The sequence below is a fragment of the Cervus elaphus genome, chromosome 11 (genome assembly GCF_910594005.1).
Source record: "Cervus elaphus chromosome 11, mCerEla1.1, whole genome shotgun sequence".
Taxonomy (NCBI): Eukaryota; Metazoa; Chordata; class Mammalia; order Artiodactyla; family Cervidae; genus Cervus; species Cervus elaphus.
This window is the reverse complement of record NC_057825.1, coordinates 59166105-59187198: the sequence shown is the minus strand read 5'-3', so window position 1 is coordinate 59187198 and position 21094 is coordinate 59166105. Positions and strand designations below refer to the sequence as shown.

The 21094-nt window shown below is 48.4% G+C and overlaps 1 protein-coding gene across 6 annotated transcripts in view; it reads left to right on the top strand.

Annotated features, from left to right (window-relative positions):
* Positions 1–21094, top strand: part of ST6GAL2 (ST6 beta-galactoside alpha-2,6-sialyltransferase 2) — a 102281-nt gene that overhangs the window by 17088 nt on the left and 64099 nt on the right. For all 6 annotated transcript variants that reach the window (XM_043917885.1, XM_043917883.1, XM_043917882.1 and 3 more), the window contains exons 2-4: positions 11128–12034; positions 18568–18665; positions 20270–20371. In XM_043917885.1, the coding sequence (XP_043773820.1) occupies positions 11176–12034; positions 18568–18665; positions 20270–20371 (1059 nt within the window). In that variant the 5' untranslated portion in view covers positions 11128–11175. The remainder of the gene's footprint in view (positions 1–11127; positions 12035–18567; positions 18666–20269; positions 20372–21094) is intronic.

Genomic DNA, 21094 nt, shown 5'->3' with positions numbered 1-21094 from the left:
CCCAAGATACCTTGAACTCTGTTAGGATAACACTATAGACTTTACAGCATAGTCATTCTATTCTTAGTTTTCCTCCTGTTCAATTCCTGCAGCACTCTATTCAGCTGCGGGACTTTATAAGATTGTGGATGTAAAATGTGGTCCAATCTATTTAGTATCATTAGATGACAAGGAATGTGTTGTGAGTAGAAGAGATTTTTGTGGGTTTTTAGCTATTTCCATCTCTTTCCATCACTTAATGACAGAAGACAGAAAGAAGGCGTGCATTTCAGCCCTGGGACCTGTGCTCTCATTGTGACCACATCCAGTTTTGTATCCACAGGTAGTGTGCTGCATTTCCCTAGACCATGGGTTCCTCTCACTGGGGAGAAGAGGGGCTGAGTAGATGAGTGTGTGATGGGGTGGGAGGGTGCGGTGGAGAGATCATAGAAGCAGTACCACAGTCACAACCCCTCACTGATGCAGCATCTTCACCCCACATCCCCAGGGTTCAAGAAATGCAGCTTTATCTAAACTCCCCAGAAGCTGTATCTTGAGTGTCTCACTCTCCTGTTTCAATTCCCCTTCTCCTTTCCATCAGACTGTGTGTGTTACTCACTCAGTCGTGTCCAACTTTTTGCGACCCCATCCTTGGACTGTACCCTGCCAGGCTCCTCTGTCCATGGGATTTCCCAGGCAAGAATACTGGAGTGTTTTGCCATTCCCTTCTCCAGGGGATATTCCTGACCCAAGGATCAAAAAGGGTTTCCTGCATGCAGGCAGATTCTTTACCATCTGAGCCACCAGGGATAGTTTTTGCCTCCCTTTGGGCAAGGGAAAACCAGCTCAGAAAGTATTCTTCCAAATTTTTGTCCTCCCCTCCACAGTCCTTGAAATATAGCTTTTGAACTTAAAAGCTGAGAATTAACATAAAGGGCTGCTGGTTCTTCTGTGACAGTCATCCCGGGTCAGAGAAGGTCTGCTCTTTGTCCCTGTGAATTCAGGAAGGTACAGCAAAAGGCGGGGAGGGGGAAGTCAGTCAGGATGCCTAGCATCCTGCCAGACTTATGAACTTGGTTCTGTCTTTCCCACATTACTTTAGGCCTGGGGCAGGGGCGGGAGGGTATGTTTGATGTGTTTTACCATCGCATACCTGGAATCCAGCATGTGTCAGGTATGCAAGTATCTGTGGAGTTTATGAATGAATGAAGCAATGGAAAATCAGCATTGTGCTTGTATGCATGCACACCAGACACAAGAACAATTGTGCAGCTCCCAACCAGGGCACAGTGACCCAGTGACTGGCAGTGACCAGAGGTGGGTAGGAACTAGAGTACGTTATCACGGGTGGCCAATCCTCAGAGAAACTTCAGAAACTATGTCATAACCTGGAAACATTTTACTGGGTCTGAAACTGAAAACTGGAGAAGCAGGCTAGACCAAAAACATCCAGACCACATTGGATTTTCCTGAGGTCCACTGAGTCCACGCCAGCCCCTCGCACCTTTGCTGAGGTGAGGTCTGCAGATGGAAAACTTGGCTTTGAAGCTCAGAACAGAGTTGAAAGCTCCACACAGAGAAGTGTCTTTAAAGTCTCATGTTTTATATTAAATCTTCAAGTTGATTTCCTCTTTGACTCCATGATAAGTGTGTATATGTGTTTTAAAACAAAAATTAATGTCTTTCTCACAGCCTGCTGTGAGTTCAGAGCTCTTGTACGCTTCCATAAATCATTTTAGCTTTGAGCTTTTCTCTTCCAGACTGATAACGCTGTCACATGAAAGTCCTCACCAAAGCTGTAACTCACTGTTAGATTTATATTTTGTGCTGATGTACTGGCAGGAATTATGACCCAAAGAGATCGGGAAACAGAGACATAAATATAAACACAATTAACGAGTTCTTATTCTTGTTTTTACAACTTTCAGGACAAGTTTTATGTTGACAAATTTTGTTATGTTTGAAATCGTAAGTACTTGAAATCTGTGTAAAACAAAAATAGTGGGTGTCCAAACTCAGACTGCATGGTTGTGAATATTTTGCCATTTTACTCCAGACATGCTTGAGTGGTGACTCAAGACCCGTCTTCCTCTCACCCAGGCCCTTCCCTCCCTCCTCAAAGGAGCTTCTATCTGCCATTTGTTTTGGAGTTGTCAGATTTTACATAAACAGTAGGATGTGCTGGGTTTGTTTTGCAGCTTCATTTTTGCCTCAGTGCTTTCCTGACATTTATCCGCAGTCCTCTGTGCAGACAGAGCTAGAGCAGTAAGCTTGGAGTCTGAGGAAGTGGCTTTTGCCCACTTCCACTCTGATGGAGTACACAAGCCTCGTGGGGTGTTTGAAGACTCCTGAGAGGGGGTCTCCGAAGCGCCCTCTTCTCTGGGCTCTTGGGCAAGTATGTGCGTGCTCAGTCGTGTCTGACTCTTTGCAACCCCATGGACCATAGCCCACCAGGTTCCTCTGTCCATGGGATTACCCAGGCAAGAATACTGGAGTGGGTGGCCATTCCCTTCTTCAGGGGAATCTTCCCGACCCAGGGATCAAACTCAGGTCTCCCCCATTGCAGGTGGATTCTTTATCATCTGAACCACCAGTACACATATAACCCCTCCCTCCTGAACCTCTCTCTCAACCCCCACACACCCTTCTAGGTTATCAGAGCACCCAGCTGAGCTCCCTTATACAACAGCGCCCTACTAGCTATCTACACATAATAGTGTATATATGTCTATGCTACTCTCTCAGCTTTTCCCAACTCTCCTTCCTCCCACTGTGTGCACAAGTCTATTCTCTGTGTCTGCGTGGTGTTACTTCTTTACTTTTACGCAATACCAAACCTGAACTGAAAACTACTGTGTCTTGAACTCTCACTGTGGGCCAGGTACTGTGGTAGGTCTTATCGACCAGTGAGGGTTAGGACACGCATGGTGCATGTTGAATAAAGAAGCTGAGGCTTCACGAATTTATCTAACATGACAAGAAGGCTCAGAACAGGCTGTCTGACCTCAGGGCCTTCTGGTCAGCTACACACTGTAGAGTCTGGGTCTCACTGTCCAACCCACAGTCTGGACTCGGGGGCAGTGTCCCTGAGCTGCCCCTGGGTGGTGCAAGCATCCCCCACCACTGCCTCCTATCTCCTGCTGGTGATGCCCCGGGCCCTCTCAGACGAGGAAGGGAGGCCTGCACTTCTTGAGGAAGCAGGGTTCTTGCTGGCTGGAGGCCTCCTCGTAAGGGCCACCTGCCGGCCACTGATGCTTTCACCGCGAATCTGGGAGAAACTTTACATCCCCATGGCAGTATGCCACTTCCCATCCTTCCCATCACCGTGAGTGTCAGAGCTACTTCAGCCGTGAGCCTTGGCACATTACTGGTATAAAGTGTAAATATATGAATGCTGATTATCATAAAACAAACAGACCACTGTGTCCGGAGCAGATGGGTGTGATTCAGGCAGCCAGAGACCCCAGCTGGCAGGCAGCTTGTGCATCTCTGAACAGCCAGAAACAAGCTTCCCAACCTCCCTGCCCTGCCACCACCTGCTGCCCCCTTTGCAGAAAGTTCCGAGAGCTAAAATCTGCCTGGGGCCACTTGCCTGTGTGAGCCTTTGCCTCTTATTTATATTTTATACTTTTTATTTTCTATTGGGTATAACTGATTAACAATGTTGTGATAGTTTCAGGTGAATAGCGAAGGGACTCAGCCAGCTATACATATGTATCCATTCTCCCCTAAACTCCGCTCCTATCCAGGCTGCCACATAACTTTAAGCAGAGTTCCCTCTGCTGTACAGTAGGTCCTTGTTGCTTATCCATTTTAAATCCAGCAAGTCTCTGCCTTTTCAACCATTTTCCATCTGCCCTGCCACCCAAGGACAGACCTCGAACTGCTGAGGAAGATGGTCCCATTGAGAGGGCATGTCCCTGTCCAGCTGGGCATCCCACCACTCCTGGTCACCCATGTGTGTACCAGACAGCCAGGCTCACCATCCTGGCCAGAAGGGACTGCATCTCCCACCCAGCTCCACTCTGTCTCTTAGGGTCCACCTCCGGTCCCCTCCTCTTTGAAGCAACCAGGATGACCTCAATCCTGGTCGCTCCTCTGTCCATTCACCCATCTTGGGACATCAAAGGCAGTCAGAATCATCACTTTGTCTTCCTACCGAGAGAGCAAACCCCCTGGGATCAGGGACCTCCACACCTGGAGTTCCTCTAAAAGTGTTGGGAGCTGGCCTCCCCTTCTGATGGGCAGAATTCATGTGGTTGGCCAGCCGGGCAAGGCTCTCCAGTGGCTGCCAGCTCAGAGCCCTGTAGATTCTGTGAACATAAAAAAGAATGTTAGGGGAAACAGAATTTTAGGGGACCACGTGATTCCACCAATGCAGGGACCTAGGCTAGAATTCAGCATGGTATTTGTGGCAGAGAGGGACTAAAGTTTCATTAAAATTTTAAGCAAGGTGCACCTTCCCCAGCTTTGAGATATAATAGGAAAACATGGGACTCTGGAACGGTGTAGAGGAAGGGAACCATTCAGAGCCAAATGAGATTAATAATGTTTGTAAGGAGTTTGTTATAAATATTGTGTGTGTTCAGTCACTCAGTCATGTCCGACTCTTTGCAGCCCCATGGACTGTAGCCCGCCAGGCTCCTCTGTCCATGGGATTTCCCAGGTAAGAATACTGGAGTGGGTAAAACTGAGAATGAAGAATTAAAATGAGCCGGTATAGATACAGTGACTGGTTTGTGGGGTCACCTGCTGACAGCAGCAAGTGATGCTGGTCTGGTCCACGCCCCTGACATCGGCTGTTCATAATCCACCCTGCCCCCGCCTGACCTAACGTGACCCCACGACACGGGTATCCTTTGCTGGGAGCCACTCATAGGACATCAAGTGGCTCACCTCTTCTGCGCTGACATTGCCCCAGCCACCACGTTTTTGCACTTGACAGGAAGCCTGGTGCTAAGGTTTGTAACTTACACGTTTGCCCAGCGTGCTCCCTCTAGTGGTCCAGCCCCAGTAGCATCCTTCCTCCCATCCTGAATTGCCGCATCCTTTTGAGGGCCTGGGGTCACGAGGACACTGACCAGAAGCTGCCAGCAGTGGGCTGCCCCTCCTTCTGTGGATGAATTGCCATCCTGCTAGTAAGAAGGAGCCAGAGAAGGGGCTATCCTCCCACCAGGAGTTCTGCTCGACCTGTCTGACCTTTTCCTTTCTATTCTGACATTAGCCTATGAATGGGCTGAGATGGAGAGAGGATGCCCTAAGGAGTGGACTGTTATTGGCCTTGAGGATTCTTCACTTTTATAAACAATGAAAAAAAGAAAGTGGGTCCTCTGTGAAGAGAAGGCCTGAGGTGCTGGAGAGACTGCAGCACTCCCTCCAGGGCAGTCCCCTCCTGTGCTTGGCAGGCTTAGTGTTTTCTTGAAGATGTGATGATAGCTAATTTTAGAAAAATGATTCTTGAAAGAAAATGACTCCTGAAGGCTGTTAAGATGCACGAGTGCCTCACTGTAGCTCATACACCACATCTTCTTTATTATTATCTCAGTGTTAAAACAAATACTTAGGTTTTAGACAACAACACACACACACAAATAGGGCACGAGAGTTTCTCAAACAAGAGAAAACCTGGCCGAATGGCAGTTGTGGCAGACGCATCCATCAACGTGTGTGTTTAAAAAAAAACTCTCCATTCAAGAAAACCAGCGATCAAGCTTGTCAACCTCAGTGGGTAGGAAGGACAGTATTGAAGAAGCAAAGCCCAGGAGTAACTTCTCTTTCATTGATGTCATTGTTTAATCACTGAGTTGTGTCCTACTCTTGCGACCCGTGGACTGTAGCCTGCCAGGATTCTCTGTCCATGGGATTCTCCAGGCAAGAATACTGGAGTGGTTGCCATTTCCTTCTCCAGGAGATCTTCCTGATCCAGGGATCAAACCCACATGTCTTGCATTTGTAGTTGGATTCTTTACCACTGAGCCACCAGGGAAGTCCTAAGTTCTCTTTAGCGTTGAACAAAATATGATGGTATTAACCCTCAGCTCCCTCAGCTGCTGGAGAATCCCATGGACAGAGGAGCTTGGTGGGCTACAGTCCATAGAGTTATAAAGAGTCGGACACAACTGAAGTGACTGAGCACAAACACACGCAGTCCTCAGCTTCATCGTGGTGTTGGTCTGTGCCGGCGCTTACATTGCATAATTTCATTGGACAACTTATCACAAATTGTGCCTTTTTGAGAACATGATTTCTTTCTGAATGACTTGAAGGAACATTTGAATACTCTATGCTCTTGTGGAACATCCATGTGGAAATGGGACTCATTTCTCTGAGAATTAGTATATAAGATTTGGGCATCAGAATTCCAGAGCAGGTAGACCCACTGACTTCTCACAGAGGGTCACTTTTTTGTTTTGTCTCTAATCCTTGTCTGCACATTAGGTTTCCTAGAAGCTTGGCTACAAAGGCGACAGAAAGTGGGTAAAAGGTGAGAACAAAGAAAATTGGTTGAAATAGGCAGAGAGCACCCAATTGGAACTTATGCCCTAGCACGGCCAGATGCTGATGTTGGAATCCTAAAAGGAAAAGAGAGAAATCCACACAGCACAGGTCATGCTTCTCACCTGGCCAGCAGGACCTCAACAGCCTCAGTCAAAGACACCATCCCAGAAAAGGCTGCATGTGCTCCATTAAGGAGCCTCTTTTCATCATTGCCTGGGGACCAATGATTTGTCTGATGAGCTTCTTTTTGTATGTCCCTGGTGTCATTCATGTCCCCCTGCTGATGATGAGATAGATCAGTGAGAGTTACAGACACTATCCATTTGAGCTGTATCATCACAGCATTTCAGGTGTACTATACTAATGGGGGGAAAATGTATTTTCTCTCATTTATCCAACATTTCTCCTATTAGACCATGTGCTCAGTTGCTCAGTCATGTCCAGCTCTTTGCACCCCCATGGACTATTACCCACCAGGCTTCTCTGTCCATGGGTTTCTCCAGGCAAGAATACTGGGGTAGGTTGCCATTTTCTATTCCATTTTCTATTTGACCCCTGACCCAGGGGTCGAACCCACATCTCCTGCATTGGTAGGCAGATTCTTTACCATTGAGCCACCCGGGAAACCCTATTAGGCTGTATGGTTATTTTAAGGCAAAGACTGATCCAGGCTCTGACTCTGACAGCATCCTCCACCTCTGTGTCCTGGATCTTTGCAAAAGTACCAATGACCGAGGCCATGACACATGTAATGATTTCTGCAGCCTGTTGCTAGCAGAGGATCTGCACCGCCTTGAGATTTCGTCATTTTGGAGGACGTTTCCTTAATTGGCGGCAGAGGTTTGCAGTGACAGAGGCTGCAGGCACAGCTGCAGTTTATTAACAGTTGAAGCCTCACCCAGAGCAGAGGCAGCGAACCCATGCCTTCAGGTTATTACCAAGCATCAGGTGCGGAAGTCTCACCTGATGAGAAGTCATCCTGTACCTTGGGATGATGTTCGTTTCTCCATGTCCAAGGCCTCACAGACCCACCCTTCCTCCTCCCAGAGACCTGTGGAGGGAACCTCACATCCCCCAGGGTCCTGGCCCCTCGCAGCCCTGTCCGTCCTGCAGGGCTTCACCTTTCCTCCTTTCGAGTCCCCAGACATCCTCTCATCACATCCCTCCATTTCACATCTCTCACTTCCCCATGAGGGAAAGGGTTTCTCAAGTCTTCTGCTGGGAGTCAGGCATATCCATGTAAAGCAGGCTGTGTGTCTGATGCCCTGAGTGTGCTGTGGGATGTGGTAGGTCCCCTCCCAGCTCAGTTCCCATGGCCTCCTGACCCTGCTGAATGGAGGCAACTGGGTGTTGTTCTTGCCCCCAGCTCCTCCTCAGGAGGTCAAAGCTTCACCAACCCCAGCCCTGTGCACACCCCTAACTTTGACTCTGAAGCGAATGCTGAAATAAAAAACCTGTGTTTCCTTTCTTTAGTGACCTGCCAGGATTAGCTCAAAACTAATCCCAGTGCAGCCAGCAGTAATGAGGATTTCCAGCCAGGAGCAGAAAGACTGCCTTTTAAATAAGCAACTACTGCCTTACTGTAATACAAAGAATTGGTTTTTGTCCCAGGTCTAGAAATGGAGCTTCTAAAACCCTTGGAATCGCCTGAGTTATAAGAGGGTCTTTGTTGTGCTAAAGAGGTGAGTCTCGGTGAACCTCCCAGGATGGGGACAATCACCAAAAAGACCAATCCAGTGATGAGACGGTGGGGGCTTTGGGCCAGCCTGACCTCTGGAGATGGGAAGGCAACTGAAGTTTGAATTCAGTCACACGGCCAAGTATTCAGTCAGTGATGTCCACCTAATGAAACCGCAACTAAACTCGGGTCCAGGGCTCAGTGGAGCTTTGTGATTGGTCAACACATGCATGTCCCTCATGTGACATCCCTAGACCCCAGGTATAGAGAGCCTGGAACCTCTGCCCTTGGGACAACCCCCACCCAGCCCTCAAACTCTGTGTATCCCTTTCCCAGAGACTGTGATCCCTGGTTTATATTAATATTAGTGCTTTCCTGAGTTCTGCCAGTCTGTAGCAAATCTTCAAACCTAAGGGTCTCATGGGGAGCCCCCAGATCGGTAGCCAAACTGCCAGAAGTGCAGGTGGCCTGCGGAGCCCACTCCAGGCTGGTGTCTGAAGTGGGGCCATCGTGTGGGACTGAGTCTTTTCCCCGTAGGGCCCCGCTAGCTGCGGTGGTTGGTGTCAGAGCAATGCGGCATGGTGCTCAGCTGGATGAAACACAGAATAACTGTTATTAAGGGTAATTTTGTGATTGCTAATAGAAATGTTGAGATCCTGGAAACAGCTTTTTGATCATCAGGCTGGGGCATCACAGTTTGAAGCGCAGGCTCCTGAGTGGACAGGTTTTGGGAGATCATTTAGCAGTTGCTGCTCAGTGTGGTCTCTAGGCAGTGTCTGTCTGGGGACACTGCTCGTTGGCTGTCCCTCAAGAGTTATGGACAGAACTTGGTGGTGAGCCCTGAGAAGCTTTTCCAGCACCAGGACATTGCCGAGACAGTCAGGAATGGAAATATGTATTCAGAGTCCCACAATTTGGCGTATTTAGAATAGACGGCCTCATCTGGTACCATTAGATGGAGTCAGAACTTAGCATTAAAAGTGTGAGCAGGTGGCTTTTTTGGTGCTGTCTACTGCATGCTATCTCTGTGACTTTGGGCAAGTTACTTAACCCCTCCAGGCTTCAGCCCCCTCCTCTATAAAATGGACATAGCAGTGTTTCCTACTTACTAGGTGCTGAGCTAAGTCGCTTCAGTTGTGTCCAACTCTGTGCAACCCACGGACTGTAGCCCACCAGCCTCTTCTGTCCATGGAATTTTCCAGGCAAGAATACTGGAGTGGGTTGCCATTTCCTCCTCCAGGGGCTCTTCCCAACCCAGGGACTGAACCTGCAGCTCTTATGTCTCCTTCATTGGCAGGTGGATTCTTTACCACTAGCACCACCTGGGAAGCCCGACTGGGTGCTGGGAAGACCAAATAAGATAATGAAGGAAACATGTTAAGTGAGCACAGGGTCTGACAGAGAGCAAGTTAACTGCTGGCACTATTTCTTGTACATTCGTTCGCTGGCATGAGTGTGTCTGGCTTGGTGAGACCATGCTCTGTGTGTGGGTTTGATGTGTGGCTGCAAAGGAAATCTACAGCCTTGCTTTCATGTGTCAAGCAGACAGCTTTTCAGAAGTCACAACTTAAAAAACACTTCAGTGAATGTTGCTCTTCACATAATCCCTCTGAGAGGCTAGACTCGTCTCAAGGGTGCATGACTGTTGAGGCATTTGGGGAACTTCTCATCTGAGTTTTTTAGCAGAGCCTATTCCAATGATCATTTCTGATATAACGAATCAGCTCCAGACCTGTGGCTCAGAAGAGCAACCTCTATCACTTTAAACCAGTGTCTTTATCACACCTGGTTCTGAGGGTTAACTGGCTCCACTGGGTTCCCACTTGGGGTCTTACATGCAGCTGCCACCAGAGGCTGGACAGAGCTGGAATCATCTGATCATCCCACTGGGCTGGAGTCCAGGATGGTAGTGGGCTGAAACAACTGGACACCCAGGGTTCAGCTGGGCATCTCTCAGTCCGTGGAGAGATGTCTGCTTCTGCTGGTGACCACTTCCTCCCTTGTGAGCATTTTAAAGGCAGGACATGGGAGCTACTGGATCTGAGCCTGGTAACTGGTCAGAGCACTCCCCCTGCTCAAATGGGAGAGACCCAGACCCACCTCTCCATGGGAAGAAAGTGAAGGACCCATGTCTATCTGTAATCAGCTACAGGGCCATAAGGCGTGTGGGTTTCTCACCCTAGCACATCTTTTTTTTCCACGAGAGACCGTGTGTAGTTTCCTCAGGTGACCACACTGATCTAGGGATCGCCCAATTGGTTTCAGTTCTTATCTAAGTAAAACCCCTGCCCTTGCATGAAAACCTCTCCTCATCTGCTCCCTTATTTAAAATTTCGACATTTGTCCATCTTACTCTATCAGAGGCTGGTGGCGAGGGTGAACATCTGGGGGTGTTTTGAGGTCCACAGACACCTTAACATAACCTTCCCCTGCAGCCTCAGTGGCTGGGTCATTGCTTACTAGGGACTATAGGGGCACTGCACTTACTGGGGACCATTGGGGAACTGTGGGGAAGTTTCACTTAGAAGCACTTGGCCCTTTGTTGTACAGGATCTGAACTCTGAGCCACTGTTCTGATGAGCAGGTGAGAGAGGGTAACCCCGACTGAGCCCTGCTGCCAGCTTCACCAAACTGAAATCTGGAACCAGCTGCGGGGAGGAGTCGGGGAGGCGGGGCAGGGGGATGAATTAGGCAGTCATGGTGGTGGGCAGGCAGACACAACACCAAGGTGCCTTGGGTAGTTCTCCAAGGTACACCGGGCTCACCTTCCCTCTCCCAAGACCCTGGGCTGAGGGGATGTGACTTCTTGTTCTGCAGGCGTCCAGACTGGGGGTATATGAGCGCTGAATTTAGCCGGAGGTCCAGGCCATCCTGGTTTCTGATGCTCCTTTCAACTGTCCCCAGAGACACTCTAGGATGCACTGTCCCCAGCGCTGTCCTGCGTGGCTCACTGTGACACCCTCTGTTTTCAGGTCCAGCCCGCCACCTCGGGACACAAGCACTGAGCCCGTGGACCTGCCATGAAACCGCACCTGAAGCAATGGAGACAAGGAATGCTCTGCGGGGTGTTTGCGTGGGGGCTCCTCTTTGTGGTGATCTTCCTCTACTTCACCGACAGCAGCCCGGCCAAGCCCGCGCCCAGCTCCTTCTCCTTCCTGGAGACCCGGAGGCTGCTACCCGCACAAGGAAGGCAGCGGGCCATCATGGGGGCCTCGGAGGGCCTGCCCGAGGGCGCAGACTCGCGGCGGGGGTCTCCCCGGGGACTCCCATCCGGCCCCCTGCGGACATGGGCCGGAGATGGCTTTGAACATGAACAAGAGTTTCTTTCGGCCCAGACAGGGAGAACGTCCCTAAGCGCTTTTCTCCCGGAGGACCCCGCTCCGGGCACGTCGGGGCGCCTCTCCCCTGGGGACCCAGGGCCGGAGGGGGCTCAGCCGCCACGCGCAGCCCTGGGACGGCGGGCGAAGCGAGGGCCCCGGAGGCAGGGCCGGAGCGCTGGGGGCGAGGACGGGGAGCGGCTGTACTCGTCCATGTCCCGGGCCCTGCTGCGACGGCTCTGGAAGGGCGACGCGTCGGCGCGCATGCTGCACCCGCGCCTGCAGAAGGCCATGGGTGCCTACCTGCGCGCCAACAAGCACGGCGTGCGCTTCCGGGGGCGCCGCGCGGCCGGGCGGAGCCGCACCGAGCTGCTGTGCGCCTTGCGGGGCCGCGTGCAGGTGCGCACCCTGGACGGCACTGAGCCGCCCTTCTCGGCGCTCGGCTGGCGCGCGCTGGTCCCTCCGGTGCCACTCAGCCGGCTGCTCCCACGCAGGCTCCGGACCTGCGCCGTGGTCACGTCGGCAGGCGCCATCCTCAACTCGTCGCTGGGCGAGGAGATAGGTGGGTCCCCGGGGCCACCCGACCCCCACCCCCAGTCTGACACTGTGTTTCTGGAGAGTCTTGGGTCTTCTTCTTTCCCTGGGACCGGATGAACCCAGGTGGATCCAGCAGAGGTCTCCTTTTATTGTTGCTTAGTCTCTAAGTCATATCCAGCTCTTTCTGACCCCATGGACTGCAGGCCACCAGGCTCCTCTGTCCATGGGATTCGCCAAGCAAGAATACTGGAGTAGGTATTCTTACTGGAATACTGGAATGGGTAGTCATTCCCACCTCCAGGGATCGAACCTGCATCTCCTGTGTCTCCTGCATTGCTGTAGAGAGAAAGGTTAATTTTAAGGCCTCCTCCCTGCTCTTGTGGGGGCTGGGAAGCCTGAAGGCCGCTGGACAGGCAGGTAGGCTGGCTGGAAATGCATGTAAGGGTTGTTGTTGCAGCCTGGAGCCCCAAAGTTATGGGGCAGGCTGGTGGCGAGCAGCTCAGGGGGGTTCCCACATCTAGATGTAGAGTCCCTTCTTCTCAGGAAACTGCGATCTAGTTTCAGGCCCTCGACACCCCCAGTGCCCAGCCCAGCCAGCTGCAGCACCAGTGACCCGGTAGCTCCTCCACTCCTTTGGCAGACACACAGCCCCTCCTCCGGGCAGGTTTCTGTACCAGGTGCCAAGAAATCAAGTGCCTACTGGACGCAGCCTCGGGCCTCGAGGCCAGATGTAAAAGCACACCCCTTAACTCCTCAAGGTGGACGGTGTTTGTTCAGCCCCCCTGGATGCGATCTGCAGAGGTCACTACCCGCTGTACAGAAAGGAGTCATCGCCATCTCTGGGGCCGGGACATTTTCCATGTCCTCTAGGAGTGGCTGATGCCCCATCACCAGGCTGCACAGCCCCGACCTACACCCACAGGATCTCAGCAATGAGGCTGAATCCGAAATTTTTAAGAAGTTGAAAAAAAAAAACAAAGCTCAAGCCTGGGCTTGCGGCCTGTAGTCCCAGTGTCCCCGTGCTGACATTAAGCAGGCTCATAATCACGTTGTCCGAGTGTCACAGAAACTTGCAGCCAGAGCTGAGCAGAGCGGCTGCTTCCAATTAGGAGGGAGCTCTAGCTCAGAGGCCCCTGGGGTGAAGTAAAGCCACACTTCCCTTAGGTTCCCAGGACATGATTAATCACGGAAGGAGGAATTTAAGCAGCATGCTTTAAAGCAGGCGCCGACTTGCTCTTGGTTTTGTTTTTTTGCTTTGTTTTAAGCCCCACTGCCTCCTACCTGTGCGTTTGCATTGCTTTCATCCATCAGGCAGAACTCCCTCACTCTTTATTCGGGCGTAAATATCCCCAACCAGAGTCTTGTAAATTCTCTTCTATTCGACCAGACTCTTATAAATTCTTTTCTGTTCAGAATTCAGAAGAGAGTATAAATGGCACTGGCAATTCCATGTTTCTGGGCAACACGATGTGTCAGTTATATCTTTCTTAGTTTCTGGCAAGCAGATTTAATTGACAGCATCTGCACTCACACAAAGGTTCATGATTAGAATCGTAGAAAGGTACGTGAAGAACAAACACTTGGAAAATTTTTAAAATTCTCTGTTGTTTTGCTTCACTTCCTTTGAATCCAGTTTTGCATCTGCCTTTTTAAGAATATATAATATAGCACAATTCCATATGTAAAGACAAGAAGCCTTTCGTTTTCACAAGCTGGCATCTCTCAGCATCAGTCCTCGTGATGCCAGGTGCTGACATGAACTGAATGTACACACAGTTATCAGTACACAGTTGTTAACACCTCTCTTGATGAGAACAAAGTCACAGAGCCAATTTCTTCAGGAAGGTTGGAATTGGGTATGCTGTGTGTTGGTGGCTCAGTTGTGTCTGACTCTCTGCAACCGTATGGACTGTAGCCCGCCAGCCTTCTTTGTCCATGGAATTCGCCAGGCAGAAATATAAGAGTGGATAGCCATTCCCTTCTCCAGGGGAGCTTCCTGATCCAGGGATTGAACCCACATCTCGCTCATTGCAGGCAGATTCTCTACCATCTGAGCCACCAATAGGGCATGCGGTACTGTTTAACTAAAGTCATCTTAACCCTTAAGCATCTATTGTACTTATGAATTGACTAAGTGAAGATCAGAAGACTTGCAGGAGGTTGTGGTCTTATGAGGGCAGAGCTAGAAAATCTCGGGCCCCCTCCCCAAGGGAACCAGGGATGCCCCAGGGTTGCATGCAGCTGCCCCCTCAGAAGCTCCCTCCCCTGGCTGCTGCGGTGCCACGGTGCTTCCCCAGTTCTGTTGCACTGAGTCATACCTTGTCATTGTTTTTGAGAACAGTGCAGCAGCTGTAAACACCTCCACTTTGAATATGTTACTGAAAAGCAAACTGAACTGTTTTGGAAACATGGGACACTCATTGCTGGAGTCATGAGATGATCTTTTTTCACCTGTTCTGTAAATAATAATTATTCGTGAGCTCACTAGCAGCCATCCTGGGGAAGCACACTCTAGACAAGAAACGTCTGCCCTGAGCTAACAGGCATCGCCTAGAATGCAAGATCAAGTCTGTTCCTTGAGACTCAGATTCCGGCCAGCGTGTGGGAAATGGAAGGATGGAGAGAAGCCTTCCTCTTCAGGGAGGGGACGTCTTCCTGGCTGAACTTGGAATTTGGCATCCTGTTACCATTGCTTAAAAAAGCAAGAGAGCAGGTCATATAGTCATTCAACAATCATGGTCCCCAACTCTTCACCAGCTACTGTGCTCACCACTAGTGATGGAAAGATGGATGAGGCCCAGCCCTAACCCTCAAATCTTCTGCTGTCTGGTGGGAGAGACAGACTATAAAGAGACACTTCTGGTATCACAGTTAGAAGGACAGAGAGACGCATAGACAGACAGGGAAGAAATGACCTTGGAATCCGGCCACCCCTCGAGGGCTGATGTCTGAGGAGGTAAATCCAGGCCGAAGGCCAGCAGAGCAGGTGGATGAGAAAAACAGTTCAGTGTGTGGGTGATGAAGGAGAGCACAAGGGGCTGGGGGTGGACAGCCAATAGATAAGTTGGACCAGTGGCAGGTCAGCCCCATGCTCTCATATGTCATTCTCCAGAAGTTAGACTTCACATAATGATTATAATAGTAGGTACCACGTATAGTTGGATGGCATCATTGACTCAATGGATATGAGTTGGAGCAAACCCCAAGAGATAGTGAAGGACAGGGAAGCCTGGAGAGTTGCAGTCCATGGGGCCACAAAGAGTTGGACACGGCTTAGCAACTGAACAACAGCAATGTGTAGGGTCTTTACTGCAGGGAAGTTCCCATCCTCCATGCTTTTATGTGTTAACCAGCTTTGTGATGCCAAGTGACAGACAAGATTATTCCCATTTTGTAGATAAAGGAAACCGATGCACCTTGAGACACAGAGGGTGGAGCCGGGTTTGAACTCCAGTCTGGGTCTCAGAAACTCCATCCCTGGCTTCGTGGTGCAGAACTCTGAAATCTTAAAGCAGAGGAGTGATGGATCAGGGTCTCATTAGGGAAAGATTGCTCCAGAGCCAAGATTGGAGCAAGCACACTGTGAAAGTCCCAATTAGGTGAGAAAGACCTGGGTGGCAAGTTTGGGAGGAAGAAGAACTGTCTCTTTGGCAGGCTGTTCCCCGGAGACTGGGGCATGGGCTGCCTCTGCAGATTTCTGCCCTCAGGAAGGGATGGGGGCTCTGGGAATGCAGCAACCTGGGCTGGGTCTGGATTTCATGCTGCTGCACCTTCTGGCTGGCTGCTCCCTGCAGGGTTTTCATCTTCCTCAGTGATGCACTGAGCCTGGCTCTGTTCTCAAGGTCAATGTGAAGTGGCTCTTGTCTGGAAACATGTCCTCCAGAAATGACTGACTCTATGTTCTCTTCTCCTGTCTCCTGTCTGAACCATTCCTCTCCCCCTAAATGTGAATGGACAGTTCAGTTTTTAAGGCGATTATCTGGGAGAGGCACAGCCAGGCAAGATCCACATGATGGACTCTCACAGCTCGTCCTCTGCACACTCCCCCTCCCATCCTGGTCCCTTCTGCTCCCTGACAGCTGGTCTCTGTCCCTGCCTCTCTGTGTCCTCCACGAATTTGACCTCTTAACTCTTCAAACTCACGCCACTCCCAGAAGAGTGAAGCTAGATTACCTTTCTGTGCCCTGTGCCTTTTCAGGTCCTTCTGAGACTTAAAACACACCTCACTGTAGAACAGGGTTTCCCCGGTAGCTTAGATGGTAAAGAATCCACTTGCAATACAAGAGACCAGAGTTTGATCTCTGGGTCAGGAAAATCCCCTGGAGAAGGAAATGGCTACCCACTCCAGTATTCTTGCCTGGAGAATCCCATGGACAGAGGAGCCTGGTGGGTTACAGCCCATAGGGTTGCAAAGAGTCAGATATGATTGAGCAACTAACACTTTCAGTATAGAACACCCGCTTTTAAAAACTGAGGCATTTGCTGCAGTGATCAATTAATTTGAAGTTTCTACATAATCAGTTAGAAATGCACCCACTGCCCGGCCTCCTCAGTTTGTTCACCTTACCTCTAGATGGAGGCTGTGTTGAGGGGCATAGTTTAGAGAGAGAACTGGTCCAGGAGTGCTAGCATCCTACCTTTGGCCCTGGTGCCCACCCTGATTACCTCTCAGTGCCTGGAGACCACCCCACTTTCGCCCCAGGTCAGCAATTCATAGAGTGTGTGACCTTGCACTTGGAGTCCCCAAGACTCTTTCAGGGGTTCACGAGGTGAGAACTATTTTCATTATAGTACTCACAGATCTTTTTAGCTGCTGACAATTGAACAGGATGATGCAGGAGCAGCAGTGAATAAAACAGATCAAAGCAGTGGTACCCAATGGTACTAGCCTTCATAGAATGCTTTGCTGCCAAGTTTAACAGTAACAGGAAAGGGTGCCAGTTCCAAGTATGGATGTCCTTGATGAAGCAGTAAATGATTGGTTTTATTAGATTTCAGTCTTTGAAGTACATGTGTTTTTAAGACCAAACGGGAAATAACATGAAAGCATTTCTGCAAACCAGCCCCCAGTGGAAAAGCACTCTTGTGATTGAGCTGTGAGTGGAACTAGCCCCTTTTGTCACGAAACACAGTTATACTTGGGACAGATGACTAATAGACAGACATACTTAATTTAGACTTGAACATTTGGCAGGTATTTTCTCAAAAGGGAAGTAAGTAAGCCTGTCACTTTTAGGAACATAACCAATAGTATTTATTGCCAGTGACAAAGCTTTCAACCATGAGCTCAGAAGCTCCCCAAACTTAAAAAGTGATGATATCCATGGTGATATATATGATATTTGATACTTTATAATGAAATACATAGATATTTGAAAGATCTGCATGACTTAATGAGCTGATAGTTTCCAAATGATGCTTATACAGTGTTACAAACTATATATGGGTGAATCATTTTTTTAAAAGTTGAAGTATAGTTGATGTACAATTTTGTGTTAGTTTCTGGTGTACATCAAAGTGATTCAGTTATACATACATATACTCTTTTTCAGGGTTGTTTCCATTATAGGTTATTACAAGGTATTGAATATGGTTCCCTGTACTATGCAGTAGGTCCTTATTAGTTATCTATTTTATATGCAGTACTATCTATCTGTTAATCTCAAACTCCTAATTTGTCCCTTCCCTACCCATTTTCCCTTTGGTAACCATAAGCTTGCTTTCCATGTTTGTGAGTCTGTTTGTGTTTTACAAATAAGTTCATTTGTCATCATTTTTTAAGACTCCACATATAAATATCATAGATTTGTCTTTTTCTGTCTGACTTTCTTCACTTAGTATGATAATCTCTAGGTCCATCCGTGTTGCTGCAAAATGGCATTTTTCATTCTTTTTTATGGCTGAGTAGTATTCCATTGTATAGATATACCAAATCTTTTTCTGTTTTTCTGTTGATGGACACTCAGGTTGCTTCCATGTCTTGGCTATTGTAAACAGTGCTGCTGTGAACATTGGGGTACATGCATCTTTTCAAATTAGAGTTTTTTCTGACATATGCCCAGGATTGAGATTGCTGGGTCACATGGTAGCTCTGGTTTTAGTTTTCTAAGGAACCTCAATACTGTTTTGAAACTGGAGAAAACCCATAGAAATTCCCTATTGCTGATTAACTGTGGTCTCAGCCCTGTTTCTAGGAAATACATGAGACTCCACAGTGCAGTCTAGATACACACACGCTTCTTGACATTTCCTGCATGCATAAAGCATGTCCTTAAAGACTATGAACACATACCAAGCATTTAAATATAACTTAGATGTTGTAGGACCACTTGTAACGGATTGATATGGTTTCATGTTTATTTGCCCCCAGCCAGGATCTCATTCTAAATAAACAGTATACCGAACAATGTGTGTGGAGAGGGGGGAGGAGTGTCTGAACTTTACTGGGGTCCAGTTAGTTTCAGGTATTGAAAATTTTGCTTTAAGATATTTTCCTAGATACTGCAGATTTTTATGCAGAGGCAAAAAAATGTCATTTTGTCATATATGTGCCCTCAGATTCCCACGATGCGGTTTTGAGGTTTAACTCTGCTCCTACACATGGCTATGAGAAGGATGTCGGAAATAAAACCACTCTCCGCATCATTAATTCCCAGGTAAGCTGGGTAGACTTTTCATGGATGTACCTTTTACAGGTAAATAGCTTGACTGGGTGAATGAAGAGAAATCACCCAGCTCTCCAGGACCATGATCTCGGGGTTTTGTAATAATAAAGAATTACTGAGAAAAAATGCAGTGACATGGGAATTCATGTGTGCTATGAAGAGGGAAAAAAAAAAGTAAGATCAAAAGGAAAAATCAGAGTAGAGGTAGAAATATATATATGTAGCACACTGAACTCTGTGAACTGTGAAAAAGGAAGTTAAACGGAATAAATCAGGGGTGGAGGGCAGAAAGGCAAAGATACAGAATTTAAGGGGCAGCAGAACACCTCAGAAATTTCACTGTAATTTGAAAATTTTAAAAAGGAAGTTTCTTTTTTGTGTGTTCTTAAGAAGAATGTTTTCCAAAATTCATAACAAAGTTATTCTCAGAACAAACCACAACAATTTCTAGCATTTCAAACTATATGTAAAAAATGGAGTGATGAGAAATTTATAGTGAGTTTCTTACAGAACAAAAGGTATGGTTTCTGCATTGGGCCCTGGGCTCACAGCCTGAGGGACAGGTGAGAGTCAGGCCCTGCTTCCTGAATTCAGAGACGCCACTGATTGAAGATTCCTCTTCTGTCTGATGACAGCTTTTCAAAAAGGAGAAGATAAGCTCCAGCAAATTAAGACACCTGTCACTGTGAGATACACCCTAACTTCAGAAATACTCAGATGTGAAGAAGAGTGTCTTAAACCTGAGACAAATTAATGCATCATCCCCCCCGCCCCCGCCAACCCAAACTATAGTTTTAAAAAGATGATGGACAGATGAGATTGAAGGGCTCACCCAGGGCCAGAGAGGGCCCCAGTCTCCAGATCTCTGGGCTCCGTTTGTCCTGAGGCTGTTTGTCTCAGGGAGACACCTGAAGATTCCGGTTCTTCTAGGTCTGCAGGTCGCCCTCAATGACCTGTGAAAGCCACGGAGGAAGAGGCTTTTGGGGTAGCCAAGGAGCCAGAGGCTTCAATCCAGAGCTGATATCTTTAGATGGGTCCATTGCGGGCTCTTTTCTTTAAAAAGGAACACACACACACACACCCCCCTTCTCCAGATATTTTCTAAATTTCTACTATGTAAAGCCTGCCTCTCTCCCTCCCCCAGAAAGTCTGAGGAACATTTTGTTCCAATTCCTCTTTTAAATTTTCACTTCTTGGGCTTCTGTGGTGACTCAGTGGTAAAAAAAAATCTACCTGCCAATGCAGGAGACACAGGTTTGATCCCTGGTCCAGGAAGATCCCACATGCTGCAGAGCAGCTAAGCCCATGTGCCACAACTACTGAGCCTGTGCTCTAGCGCCTGAGAACTGCAACTACTGAGCCCAAATGCCACAACTACTGAAGCCTGCGTGCCCTAGAGCCTGTGCTCTGCAACAAGAGAAGCCACCGCACTGAGAAGCCCGCATATCACAACTAGAGAAAAGCCTGCCCAACAACCAAGACCCAGCACAGCCAAAAATAAATAAGATTATAAAAAACAAGTTTTCACCTTTTAAAAAATACAATTCTGAAGACCTAAGCCCTTGCTTTGCAGTGATTTTTGTATATATTTGCAGATTCTAACCAACCCCAGCTATCACTTCATGGATAGTGCATTGTATAAAGACGTCATCTTGGTGGCCTGGGACCCAGCTCCTTATTCTGCAAATCTTAACCTGGTGAGTATTTCCTTGGGGCCCTGACCCTTGCAGGTCAGACGGCACCTTTGACTGATACATAACAGGAGGAAGTCAGGGACTGAACTTGGACAGGTGGAATGAAACCGATCATAGGCGCTAATTATATTCACGTATGCTCATACTGTTTTGACTCCCAGTTGCAGTAGCTCCATGGTGAGCATTAACCCTCTGACAATAGTGTTTTTGTTCTGGAGGACTTAAAAAAACAAAAGGTACGACATCTAGATGCTAGGAATGCCCTAGTCATACCGGAAATTGGACTGCTTACATGCTGAATTTTTCCATTGTAGGATGATTACATCACCTTCCCAGTAGTTAAAAGATATTTTGAAATAAATGGGAAATCCTTGGCAGAACAGGCTAAGCATTGTGACTCCACAGCTCATTATTATTGAAATGGAGCCTGTCACAGGTTTTTCCTGAGTGTGCAGCTCTTTGGCTTCTGCCTCCAAACCTTCTTAATCTTATACAATAGAGGATAAACAAGATTATTCAGTTCAGTTCAGTCGCTGAGTCTTGCCTTTGTGACCCCTAAGGCAGGCATGCTTCCCTGTCCATCACCAACTCCCGGAGCCTACACAAACTCATGTCCATTGCGTCCGTGATGCCATCCAACCATCTCATCCTCTGTCATCCCCTTATTCTCCCTCCTTCGATCTTTCCCAGCATCAGAGTCTTTTCCAATGAGTTGGTTCTTGGCAT